The following is a 13545-nucleotide window of genomic DNA, read 5'->3' as shown; positions in this document are numbered from 1 at the left end:
ATTACCGGCATAAGACGTTTCTTTTTGCGCGAGGCATTGAAGACTCGCCCCAAACCGCGTGCCGCGCTCTGAAGTTGCTTGCAAGTGAAGTTTTCTTCTTGTCGCTTCAAAATGCATACAATAATGAAACGTGATAGCTTGTTATCTTTTATCTATAGACCTGAGATGTCCATCGCTGCTATATAAAAACCGTAGGGCCTACAAATAGGACGGGTATATATTCGTTGCAACGAATGGATATTGGTAACCTCGAAGTGAAGGTTTCTATGGTGATTACGTCACATTTCCGACCAAGTATGAGTAACTATTTACACATAATTACATACCTGTTTGGAAAAAAATGCTTGTCCCGGCTATCCTTAGACACCCTTGCACCGTTTTAAAACATACATTCACACACAATTAGACTAAATTCAAGTTGTATGAATCATTCAATTACGAAGCTGATAGGAAATGCCATTATAACTTATCAAATGATATTAGGCCTGGCGTACATTACTAACCTACTAAGTGCAGTAACGAATAATGAACGTTGGGCTGAACCGCTATCCAAACTTATTTCGTTGTCGGTAATCAAGCTTACTGGCGTAATATTAATTTCATGGTAATTTTTTGCCCCAAATAAAAAAAAAAGCTCAATGTACGCACTGATCCGTTACAACCAGCGCCCTCCCCCATAACCAGCTACCAACCTCCTTCCCCCTCCCTTCTAACCCCCCTCCCTTCTAACCCCCCTACCCCTCCCTTCTAACCCCCCCCCCTACCTCCTTCGTGCCTGTCTCGTAAGCCTATGTATATGTCACATATTGAACTGTCTACTTAACAAGTCGGGAATTATTTGCCATGATTGGCCGCAATTAGACGAACTTATTCCGGTGCTCATGTTTGCAGGATATGCTGTCTAATGACTAAGGGACATCACAGTACAACCCTAGTACATCATGAATTTCTGTGACGTGCATTCAATAACGAAAACTTCCTGCATGCGAAATGTTCTTCCAACCGCGTGTCAAATATTTTAAAGAAACTAAACAACGTCACGACTATGATCACTAGAAATGGTCAAGTGGCCACAAAATATTTTTAAACTTTTAAACAAACAAATGTATTCATTTTTCCCAGTTTCTGAAATATCCATGTACCTAGTGCCATATGCATTTAGCCTATTATTGTTGCTATCCGCTCTTGTGTGTTCACACGTAGCCTATATACTATACGGTGAACTGTGTAGGACAATATCCACTGCATTTTGCTCCCATCATGCTACATTTATGTGTGTTTCACTTCGTAGTCCCTTTAATAATTTTAATCTCGACGAACAATTTCGGGAGCTACTTAATTAAGTTGATTTGTGTAGTAACTTTACTAGCGGAAGGAGGCCAGACAAATACTTGGTTCCCTTCCACCCACTGCTTGTTAGTCCTTCGCCAAAGTTGTGAAATAAGGAGGCTGTAAAATTATTATTTACATTCCTGCATTGTTCCTTACGAGTGGATATGTACTCTTCAAACAGCCATGGCGTGTAACACCATGTGATGTGGGAACAGGTAGCAGTACACAGAGCCAAAGTGATAAAGATAAGAGTGTATTCAATACAGCAGTGCTACTTGAGCAGACACTTAGTTTCACATGACCACATTTAAATCATGTTATTGTATGGTAACTTACACTGAGGCATGAGGGAGAGGGTGTGGGGGAGGGTAATCCAATAACTGGCACAAGCGAACCACAAAACACACTCTGAGCATTGCGATTGCACAGTACCAAACTTTGAAAACAATAATCAAAGACAAGCAACCAAAGATATCCATAGTTAAGCTTTTACTTTAATCCATCTTTTCAAAGCAAACTTTCCAAATGTAATCATTTGCTATATTTACATGTCTTGTTCTTTAACTCACCGTTCTAACATAATTTACTATACTGTTTGTCCAAACGTTAATTTTAAATGCTCTTCATGGCTTAGTCAGAAGCATACTGAATACTGTGTATCTACACTATAAAGACAATACACCAGCACATGAAAGAGAGACAAAATAACTATAACTCCTGATTGGAAGTCATTGACAAATTGTAAACTAAAATAGGGACAACATACAACTCCCCTTCCCCCCCCCCCCCCCGCCATCCAACAACCCCTGAAGAAGTGAAACATGGGAGTCAATGTGCATTTCATCCCTATAGAATTCACTGTATGCCGAAGATGAATGGTGCTGATCCAAGACCCAAACATAATGGACAATCCCAACACCAAAGTTGGTAAGGCCTTAGTATGCCCATTTGGTGGTGAATACATGGACAAGTGATGGTTGACATGCTGCACAACTCCTTGTAAAGTAAGTTCTTGGGGGGGGGGGGGAGTGGGGGATGTTGCTTGTTATATTCACTGACCAGAAAATACACTTACCACTGATTTCTTGTCCCTTTCCCCCTCCCCACACACCTTACCCATAACACAGAAGGGTCACTATGACACCATCAATACTCATCTTCTACATTTACACAAGAACTCAACACAACCACATCTATAACAGTAAAACACATTGTAAAAGACATAAAGCAAGCTGCACAGAGCACCAGTTAAGTAAATATAATCCCACTTAATCACAGTTCCTCTATACTGTACTGAAAGTAATCACTTCTATAAAGAAACAAATCAGGCAGACTTTATGGTTTACTTAAATCACCTGTGAGTAATTCATTTCACCCCCTGCCCTCCCCCACCCCCTGCCCTCCCCCTCCCCCATAATATTTTTGTTTTCTCCTACAGCTTGGCATCATCCACAACATGAGGTAATAGAAGGCTTTCATGCTGGGATAACCATATACAAGATAAGAGCCCAATGTTACTGGCTAACAACGTTCATCTGTCTTACAGTAAATTTCTCTCTTGGAAGTGCTTTATTTACAATCCAATCTGCCCAACAGAGACTTCCGTATGACTCACTTAAGATACTTTGATAAGTCATTTCCCTTGGTCTCTTTTGGAATGATAAAATAACATGGTAAATATGTTAAGCCGTAGACAAGTACCTTCCAACAGTCACCTCTCTTGCCCTCAAATTTTAGCTTACACTGCAAAAGATATATCAATTCCGCAAGGCCCTTTGATCTTCCAACGTGGCCCGGTTACTTGATTGGTTCAAAGAAAACTAACAATTGTTTCTGTACACAATAACGCTCTGAAGGTGGCAAAAGTGATTGCTTAAAATCTTGATCCACTGGGACCATTTTTGGTATTTTGCTGTCAAACTTATTCAATTTTGAAACTTGAATTGGCACCAGATTTCATTTGTCTTAAGATGTTTTTACATATAGTGCCCATCACTTGGGGGTGGGGGGTGGGGATGATGCGAGGTAAGAGTAACAAAAGGCATCTGAATACTTTGATTTTATGCTAACAAGCTACATCGTTTGGGGCCTTTTAGGCTATTCTTTCTTGTACGGTGACAACAACCAGCCCACTGGTAAACTCTCATATCAATCCTCATCTAACTTTGCGTCAGAGGCAGTTGCTACATTTCCAACTTATTTTATCTTGACATCAGACACAAACTTGCATGGGGCCTATTTTGTTATTTGGAACATTGATATCCTAAGAGATGTTTAGAATCTTGCATCTATTTGACCTACAGTATAGCCTACTTTGCATACAAGAATAATGGCAGAAGCTCTTACAGTTCAAGTCACTAAATGACGATTAAAACTACCGGCTAAGTGGATGAGAAATATGTCTTTCTGGACGTAGAAGGAAAACCTATTAGACATTGCGAAGAAATATGTCAAGAAATCTGAAAAGTTATAGAGTAATGGCAACAAGAAAGGCAACAAGTTCCGTACATTCACAGAATCAACTCAGAGTTTTGTGTACAGTTAATGCCACAGTAAAGGTTACCATACCATGTTTGGCTGGATTTATGGATATGCATACATTAGACGGATCAAATTACAATAGCATTTGCTAAAATCTGAGACAATACAGGCTCTATTTTCTTGACAGCCTGTAAAAAAAATACTGAATACAACAAGAGCTTGATGTGTTGTCAACAACAAAGTAACACTAAAGTACTTCTGTTCCAGTACAAAAGAAAGAGCTACTCTCCTCCAAATAAAGTCAAGACAAATTGCATTGCATTATTTAGTCCAATGACTTTAACACACTTAAGCAGACTTACTCATTTTACTCAATAATGTAAAACCCTGTGAAAATCTTCCTCTAGAATATTTTGGTTAAGCTTAAACAAACTAGATGGATGACACTAAATGTGTAACACATCACTGCAAACTACAAGAACGTTATTAAGAGATGCAAATTAGGAATAACAACTTTTTTCTTCACAGTGAGTGTTAATAATGGTAGTAGGTTTGTGTAGTTCCACAATGACATGTACGATTTATATTCCGGTAAAAATCTTTGGTAAAGACAAGCTTCAAGTGAAAGCACCTCCTTCTTTCCACTGTCGATTTACAATAGATTGAGATGTACACAGTGACACAGGGAGTGTCGTTTCTATTTGTATCTTCTTCTTTCTTATTGAGCATAACAGACACATATTTGTCAAGTCACGCCATGTTCCATTGGTAGTCTGAGAATGGTACATACAGTTTGATAAATTCATCCTCAGCAGTTCTGACATCAATTTACGTAGAAGAGCAACACAGTGTAATCCGTTTAAGTCACAACAAACTGACGTAGGGAAGTCAAACTGCTATTGAACAGAAACATTTTAGTATTCAAGTTAATGCATTACTCTGCTAGGAATTCAAGATTTTTAAACTCTTTAGACATTTCTTTTGAGAGGTGTGTCAAAGTATCTGTACTGTTCAGAGACACATAATAGCAGTGATTGGTATAAATTTGTGGATTCACTTCATTTTATGATATCGTCTTGAAAGTTGAAGTGGAATTTGGCCTGTCCTTCTTGTCTCTGGCTTCAGCAGGCTGGAACTTTCCTTGACTAGTTCAACACAACTCCAGTATCAGACTGCACTTTACCCAGAATTTGAAGAAACTTACTCAGAGATGCAAAGAACATAGCAAGTAATCCTAAGAGACTGCCGCCATACTAAAAAATTGTTCTGACAGCATTGAACATAAATCTACAGCGAGGGGATTCCTGTTTAGGCTAACTTCACTAACGAAATATTTATTTACACTGAATATATATATATATATATATATATATGGCTTTTAGAAACCACATCTTTCTTAAGTTTAGGAAATAGACATGTTTCTGGTGTCATTTTGTTGTTGGAAGTTTCCCCACAAGAAGAAAGTATCCTAAAATAATGTAAAAATAACTTGTCTTGCTGCTGTACAAAACTCAATCTGGTTAATTGCCGTCGTCGTCTTGGCCTTCTTACACTGCCAACTTACTCACTTCGGACGAGACTTTACGATGTGGCATGGAAGCTGGGGTGGGATGGGCTTGTCCTGTTGCACCTGTTTGCACAAGAGGAGGTTTGCCGTTGCCTCTCCGGCCTGGTTGGAGGTTTCCAGTCTGCTTGGCCATCTGGTAATCTCCTGAATCAAAGTATTTCTGCAAAATAAAGGGAACTGGATTGTGAAAATCTGTGCAGACTGCAGAATGACCAATGTGGGTGCCACAATCCAGGATAAAAGCAAAGGGGCTAGTGACCCAACTTGTACTCATTGTGAAACCTGAAAGTGACATACAGTACAGTAGGTAGGCTTTGAACATACTGTACAAATGTGAAGGACTTGTTTTCAGATTTTTAATTTAAGCACACGACACAATTCAATATCTGCACTTGCGAGCCACTTAGGCAACTATGTTAGAGTGCAATAGGCTTTGAAATCTCTGCAGTCCATTTACACACAATACAAATGTCTAATGGGAAACCTCAGCTGTGCATTTTGGATAATTGGGTAGTGCAAAAAAATAATTACCACAAAAGTACAAAAAAAACAAATAAACTGAAAAAAAAATAAAAAAATAAAAATAAACATTTTAAAGTAATTCCATTCAATGATATGCCATCAAATGTACACAGATCTGCAATAAGTGTAAAAGGTTATCTACTGATCTGCTTCTATGCTAAAGCCCGGGTCACATCTGCGCGATTCAACACGCGATTCAACTCGCAATACAATTGATGGTTGAATCGCGTAGTTAGACACGGGTATCAACTTATTGCGCAATAAAAGTTGCGCCGTCGATTGGGTTGATTTGCAATAGAGCAATGTCCTAATCAGCGCAACTTCTCAGAAGCAACTTTTCTGATTCGCGTGATTTTAGTTGCGAGTTGAATCACGTGTTGAATCGCGCAGATGTGACCCAGGCTTTAGACTGTGTGCATAAAGTCAGGCATTAATTATGGTATTACGATCAATATAAACACATGGCCTGTGCCATAAGATATGAATCACAAACTTTCATAATATATCCTACCCTGTACATTACATTCTATGTTTAATGTTTACCAAAAACCAAAAAACCGAAAACAAAATGCGACACAAGTTTGACTTGTACTGAATTTGGGTCTAAATTGCAGTAGAGTACTTTAAGGCCTGTACTGTATATTAACTTACACTTAACATTAAGACAGTGCATGATTATTGGAGTGATTGGGAGCAAACTACACATTTGTTGCCAATTCTAATAAATACAAAACCTTGCAATAAGTTAAACGTCTGTAAATTTTAGACTCACCACTTTGTTTAATTTCTTTCTGAGAAAGTCTGATCCACCTGGCTTGCCAACATTTCCAAACTTCTTCTTCAAATTAGCCAATTTTTCAGCTTCCAGAGCTTGTGGTGTTTTCTAGCATGGTTAATAAGAATTTTTTTTTTTTAAATCTGGTAAAGAATAAAAATCTTTCAAGAACATGAAGAGTGCAATGAATGATAAGAAAAGTCAACGGGGACAGAAGCTGGGCAAGAAGACCAAACCACAATTCTCCAACATTATCCACTCTAGATCACCTCTATTGCCTAATGCAAAATCCCATATGTAAAGGAGAAAATTACATTGTTACAATACAGCTAAATACTCAGAATTTTCTAGAAGTGCTGTGCATGAACCACAGAGAGAATTTTGTGGTCCAACTTAAATTAGGGAAGGGGGTAAATAATCTTTTTCATTATATAAACCTTATTTTTTTGGTAGTTGTCAGTCAGTCATGGTGGGTGTCCTACTTCTAATTCAAGGTAACCATTACTCAATTTACAGAGTAGAAACAGAATGCAATGTAAAACTAAATACCTAAAAGAAAAACTGGTACACAATTAACAACTTCAAAAGAGAATAATTACAGTCAAACAGTGTGTATAGACAGTACAATTGTTCTTGTTGATTTGTTCTTCAATTATTCAAGTTATAATACTGCACACATTGACTCTCTCACAGCAGTTGCTGTACACTATCACAAGCTACTTTTTCCATTTTGGCTCCCATGCATGGATCACTGCAAACATGCAATACAAAGAAAAGAATGGAAAAAACAAAAGACATTCACTTTATAGTATCGCCAGCTTGCTAACATTGAACATTTATGATCACCAACCTTAAAAAAAAACATCAGTGGTGAAAAATGATTCCACTAGATTCTTTTTTACAGATGCACAACATAGTGATTTTGTTATTAGATTTTTTATTTAGTTCCATCAAGTGCTGGGTATGAATGTTCCTAATTAGCAAGCAGGCCTAGGCAATGTGATGATGACACGATATCTCGTACCTCTGTACTTTCTGCTTTCAAAGATTCTTCTTCCTTTATACTTGTTTGAACATCTGCTGCGAGCTTCTCACCTTCTTTCGCTGGTATATCAGACATCTTGTGACTTTGGTGTGTCAAGAACGGTAGGACAGAGAGAAGTGTCTTGTGACAACAATATCACAACAGTTACAGCACTTCAATAGTTGTCAGTCAATAACAGAATCAAATCTTCACAAGTTCAATGGCCAAGTGACGTGGAATGAGAGTTTTATCTGAAATGCCACTGCAGTGTAACCGTATTGTTATGAACAAAATGTCCAACCCAATCCCAACATCCACAAGTTATAATTATGCAAGCTTATGTTATGAACAGATGATATAGCCAAAGTATTAAGGAAAATGAGATTTCCCTCAACCCAAGACTTTTCCAGAACCTTATAACAACAAAATATCTGCCTACAAAAGTTTTTAATTCAAACCAAAGAGCTGTTCTACGATGTGTCACTGTATTAATAACGTAACTTTCACTAACTGTTAGGTTACCTACAGCGTATGGCTTTTATGTGGGAAGCTCAACTGTAGTGTTGGCCTTGTACTTGAATAGGCCTAAGCTTACGATGATATTCACACAACACAATAGGCGATGATCATTAGGCGCTCAGTACACCACTTTCAGTAGTACTGTAGTGTACTGTAAGTAAGGCTAGCCTACGCTCACGTTTGATGACAAACAAAAACTATTCCAAACTCAAACCGTTCTTTGACGATAGAGGGTTAATGAAATAAAGGTAGCGGAGATGGTTCTACAGTTTCTTAGTAATAGGGATGCCTTGCAAGTTTATTTGTTGGTTTGGTTCTTACACGTACTGGCAGTCGTATGCGCCCTGTCAATGTTATCGTTGAACTTTGATACTTTGGATAGCCCTTCGATGTGTGTTAGTACCATAGAAATTGATGGTTAGTACTCTTGGTCTGAGCTGTTTTTATACTTGCTAAGGTCGATTCTTGTGCATAGAGCACTCACAGTTGCAAGGAAGACCTTCGTAGAATGTAAAGTTTGTGCAAGAATCAAGTCAAGTGTATAGTTTTCGCCGACTCTGAAACCTTGAAATGGATGTCTAGTTCAATTGTTTATATCATAGGAATGAGGACTGAGGGAAGGAATTGGGATGGGGAGGCATAGTGGGGGGGGGGGGGGGGGGAGGGGAGGGAGGTAGTGGGGGAGGGGAGGAAGGGAGGAAGGAGAGGCAAGAAGGGCAGGGATGATGAGGAGTTAGAAAGGGGAGGTGTGGTTTCTGCTACTTTGGGAAAATAGTTGGAAGGTGTTTAATTCTGCCGCCAACTGTTTACTGCACTCCACGGCATTGCTGCATCGTTCAGGTGCATCTTTTTAATTGAAAAAGTGCCAGACAATAAAATTATCAATTTCTATTTTCTATAATTCGTATTCATTGAAATACCATGGGAGAATACAGGGAAAATATTCATTACACGTGAAATAGCGTTGTCACTACTCAGTACTAGCTGCAAACCTGCTTTGATATCATTAGCCCCTGGGCCGGATTTAGACATGTGGAGGCCCGTGGGCAACCTTCAGTGGTGGAGGCCCCCCCCCTCCAGTGATCGCCGTCCTGGGGGGGTGTGTATGGGGAAGGGGTATTGGATTTTTTCCAATAATTAAGGGTTCTTGGATGCGAAATGGTGCAGTATTTTGTGATTTCTGAAGTAAATTTTGTGATTTCTGAAGAATTTTCATTACGGTATGTAGGCCTGTTTGCCTGCAAAATTTTCCGTACAAGTAAAAAGGTTGCTACAACCTCTCTCACTCTCTGGAAACTGCAAAATGTTTTCAAAATCAAGGTTAGGGTTAGAATATCAGGTCAGGGTCCATTAAAAGGGGATGTGGAGCATTTTCTTTCATAATCCGACGTCAAAAATTACTAAAGTTATCTAGAAATTGGGTTCTGGAGAAAGGGGGTGTTGTCCCATTTCCAAGAATTTGATCGGCCTGCATATGCTAATTATCCCGGAAAACCGAAAAAACTCACACCCCGGGCCTAAACTTGCTTTTAGCTGGACTGGACTAACATGATTCATGACGAACATGTTAATGCCAATTGCCAACTGCCCAGACGCGCACGGGCCTGTGTATGTGTGTGTAGAGGGGGTGAGAAGACAGTTGTTTCATCATTTCACATGAAAAGAATCAATTAGCAATACCTGTCTGAAACCTAGCGGGAGGTGATGACAGGCGCACTGTCAGGGTGTACTGAAATGTTTCAACCAAAACCATTAACCTAGTTCTAAAGAACATAGACGTTGAGATTGATGACTTTGGATATTAGGCCAATCATGTTTGTCTGCCGACGTGTGATTTGCAATAACGGGAAAACAACCACTTAGCTGTTTCTACCATTCACAAAGAGATACAATTAAAATTGAATATGACTTCAAGCGTATGCATGGCGTAAGCCGCGCGCAATATGATTTTGATTGATGATATTTGTCAGCCTACATTTAATTTTTTTTCTTCAAATTTCCCCTTATATATATTTTTTTTCATGAAGTATGTGGAGGCCCCTTGTTGTGGAGGCCCGTGGGCAGCTGCCCACGTTGCCCATTGGTAAATCCGACCCTGATCAGTAGCCCCCGCCCCCACATGCGGTACAGCCCAGAAAATATCAATAATCTTCTGGGGAAAGGATCCCAAACCCGTTGGCTTTCTCCAATCTTTCTCCAGACTGAATTCGGGAAGAACTTAATCTTGATGTGTGTTAGTCCAAGAGATAAACAGTAAATTGAGCACTGGTATTATTTACTATGGAAATATAATGGCTTCCTCGATATGCAACTGTATGTAAAATATGATACGGTATACATTTGGAGTGTTCCTTTAAGGCGTAATATACGATCATGTGAAGTCCATTGTTTTATCAACGTTAATGCCTCAACTTGACAAACCATCTTCGTTTAACTTCATTTGAAGAACTTAGATGATATTTGGATGGCATTCAACACCATTTGTCCTTGCATGGCTAGTTTTATTGCAGTGTAAACATGATATTTGAGGCCGAAATTTGCTTTTCTGTCGAGTTTTGTGTCGATTTCATTATGTGGAGCTGACCTAAATTATAATGGCCTGTGTGCAGACTGAGTAGTCCAGTCTTTTGAATTGTTCATCCGTATAACGATAGAATGATCATTAATAAAAAATAAATAAAAAATGTGACCAATATTGAGTCCGTGACGTCATGGGTCCTGAAGTTAATGATAGATTACAATATTCATATATATTGATGATCCGTGAATGGAAAATAAAGAAATTCAAATCTTAAAAATCCCCACCCATCCTCTTCACTCCTTCCCATATCTCCACTTCCCTTTGACAAATCAAATTTGGGGAGAATTACATAAGGCTGAAAATGACGCTTCTGAACAATCGTATCGAATATATTTGAATTTATCCTCTCAGAGTTGGGTTCGAAAATTACCTATATTGGCTGGACAAAGTAAAGTTGGATTCTCAACCAGAAGCAATTCTTGAAATCTTCTCAATAGCTTCAGACTAAAAATCACACTGAGAAATGCTTAAGTTTGGATGGTTAGGGTCATGAAATTATTGCAACGCAGCACGGTCGAACAAAATGAATTGGTGTTCCTATTGGGAGGAAGTATACGTGCTATAGTCACAGTACCGTTGTGATTGATTTCATGAGGTGTCCAAACCACGCATGTTGATGATGTTAGCGAAGTTTGCAAGGAGAGCTTCAAAAACTTGTTAAAAAGGGCACAATTCGAAACAGTTCATGTATTTCATCTTTACCAAATATATTTCATATAGAATCATTTTAATATATTGTACAACTATATGTTTTTAATGCTGAGGAAACAGCATCAAACTAACAGCTGACTGGACATTTTTTTCTCATTTTACTTTGGGTCTTCTTAATCAAAGAAACATAAAAAATAAATAAAAGGAAAGGAAACCAAAATATATCAAATAACAATATATATATATATATATATATATATATTTATGTCTGTGTGTATATGTGTATGTATAATTACGGTACCAGACGAATAGTATCATATAATTAATTAAAAATCCATAACATTCTAAATGCATAATGTTTTTACTTCTAAAATGTTTTAAAATAGAAGAATATTCGAGCCAAACTTAAAATCAACATCATCTCAACTGCATGGATACTATATGACTTGGTGTTACCTAATCATATAGAGTAGTTTTTGTATAAGAAAACAATATTGTTTCAGTTATTATCATATACATATAGTCGTGTAATATATTAAAGGGGATTTACTTTTGCCACGTAAAATACTGTAATGAGGTGACGTCACCAACCGCAAATTACACAGATTGCAATCAGCGGCGGCAAAATGAACTAGTGTAAGAAATTTTTAATTTCCTTTCAGACTTTATAATTATTCTCAATACCAGACAGAGAGTTGATATTTTATTTGTCGCCCATCACGATTTTCCCCTGTCTCGCTAAATAAAAATTTGATACTTTGCGTAAATGAAACAACGTTCGCTCAACGATTGCTAAAGAAATAAAATATACCGGTGCAAATACTAAAATATTCCTTACCGCAGCGCATATATAGGGGTAAACCTAATTCAAAATATAACTGTACTCATTTATATATCTATACTTGTTTATAATATATATATGACATGTAAGTTAGACCATGTACATTAAACGTTTGCCATTACCAGGTGACCGTTCCTCCTCTGACGTGTGAGGACGTACGCCGCCCCAGCGAAGATCGTCACCAGGACAACGATAGCCACAGCCACACCGACCAATGTCCCAGCCGCGGCTCCAGAACCCACGCTTCTCGCATTTAGTGGTAGATTTCCACCTGTGGCACCATTGTGGTTACCAGCCCAACCTCCCCCGCCAGCCATACCACCGTTCTGCATATCGGGATTAACCATGGGTACGTGGGCGCCATGCTGTTCCCCTGAGTGCTGGTTATTGTCGTATACATTAGGGTTGTAGCCTCCATTGGGTTTGAAATAATTTCCACCGGCACCGTGTTGTCCGTTTTGAACCGGTCCCACGTCTGGATTTGCCCACACGTCTTTGTTTACAGCATTTGGTACGGTACTGCTGTCGGTGTTTGGGGGATCTACCGCACTGTTTTGGAACCATTTGAACAACCCGCTATTGCTGTTCCCTGTATTGCCTTGTCGCGCAGCTCCAGCACCTGCGGCCTGCCCACCGTTGTTTGCACCGATACCTCCTACTTGTGGTCCAGGGGTGTAGGTACCACTAGATTTTGAGTTACCAGAGACAGCCGGGTAGTCCCAAAAGTTGAACCACGACTTGGGTCTCTTTGTTGTTGGGGTTGCCCTCGTCGATGAAGCTCCCAGAGCAACGCCTAAAAATCAAATAATGATAAAACAACCATGACAACAACAAGAACAAGAACAAATTATTGTGAATAACGATGGTAAAATTAATGGTTAACTCCTGGAGATTTGTTCGTTTTGCTCTGCTAAATTATGACTGTCTTACAACTGTAATATATCATTTCCAGGCAGGCTTGATCATAAACGCAATATTATTTACAAAGATGCTTTGCTGCATTATTGGGAACACATATCTCAATGACACATATTATCCATTGATAACATTTATATGGTGCACAGGCAGTCAATGATGACGTAACACGTTATTGCGCAATGGACTTTTCGAAATAAATATATATATATATTATTTAAAACGCTACACTATTTCATTGCTGGTTATTGTGAAGTTGGGATTTCCAGAATAAAACAGACAAGGCCGCAGTTCTTCAAAGGGTTAAATGTTTGCGTTATACACTCAATAGTCATAG

The 13545-nt window shown here is 38.7% G+C and overlaps 2 protein-coding genes across 2 annotated transcripts in view; both read right to left on the bottom strand.

The window, feature by feature from the left end:
- Positions 1 to 1806: 1806 nt before the first annotated feature.
- On the bottom strand, positions 1807 to 8622 carry LOC139978420 (cAMP-regulated phosphoprotein 19-like). Its single transcript, XM_071988633.1, has 3 exons — positions 7702 to 8622; positions 6675 to 6785; positions 1807 to 5540 (listed from the first exon to the last, which is right to left on the bottom strand). The coding sequence occupies exons 1-3, from the start codon at positions 7795 to 7797 to the stop codon at positions 5361 to 5363; spliced, it is 387 nt and encodes a 128-aa protein (XP_071844734.1). The 5' UTR covers positions 7798 to 8622; the 3' UTR covers positions 1807 to 5360.
- Positions 8623 to 11513: 2891 nt separating this feature from the next.
- LOC139978465 (uncharacterized) overlaps positions 11514 to 13545 on the bottom strand; it is a 4687-nt gene continuing 2655 nt past the window's right edge. Inside the window, exon 2 of the mRNA XM_071988720.1 lies at positions 11514 to 13086. Coding sequence (XP_071844821.1) covers positions 12398 to 13086 — 689 coding nt within the window. The 3' untranslated portion in view covers positions 11514 to 12397. The remainder of the gene's footprint in view (positions 13087 to 13545) is intronic.

The sequence above is a fragment of the Apostichopus japonicus genome, chromosome 13, assembly GCF_037975245.1.
Source record: "Apostichopus japonicus isolate 1M-3 chromosome 13, ASM3797524v1, whole genome shotgun sequence".
NCBI classification, from domain to species: domain Eukaryota; kingdom Metazoa; phylum Echinodermata; class Holothuroidea; order Aspidochirotida; family Stichopodidae; genus Apostichopus; species Apostichopus japonicus.
This window is presented reverse-complemented; position numbering and strand designations above follow the sequence as displayed.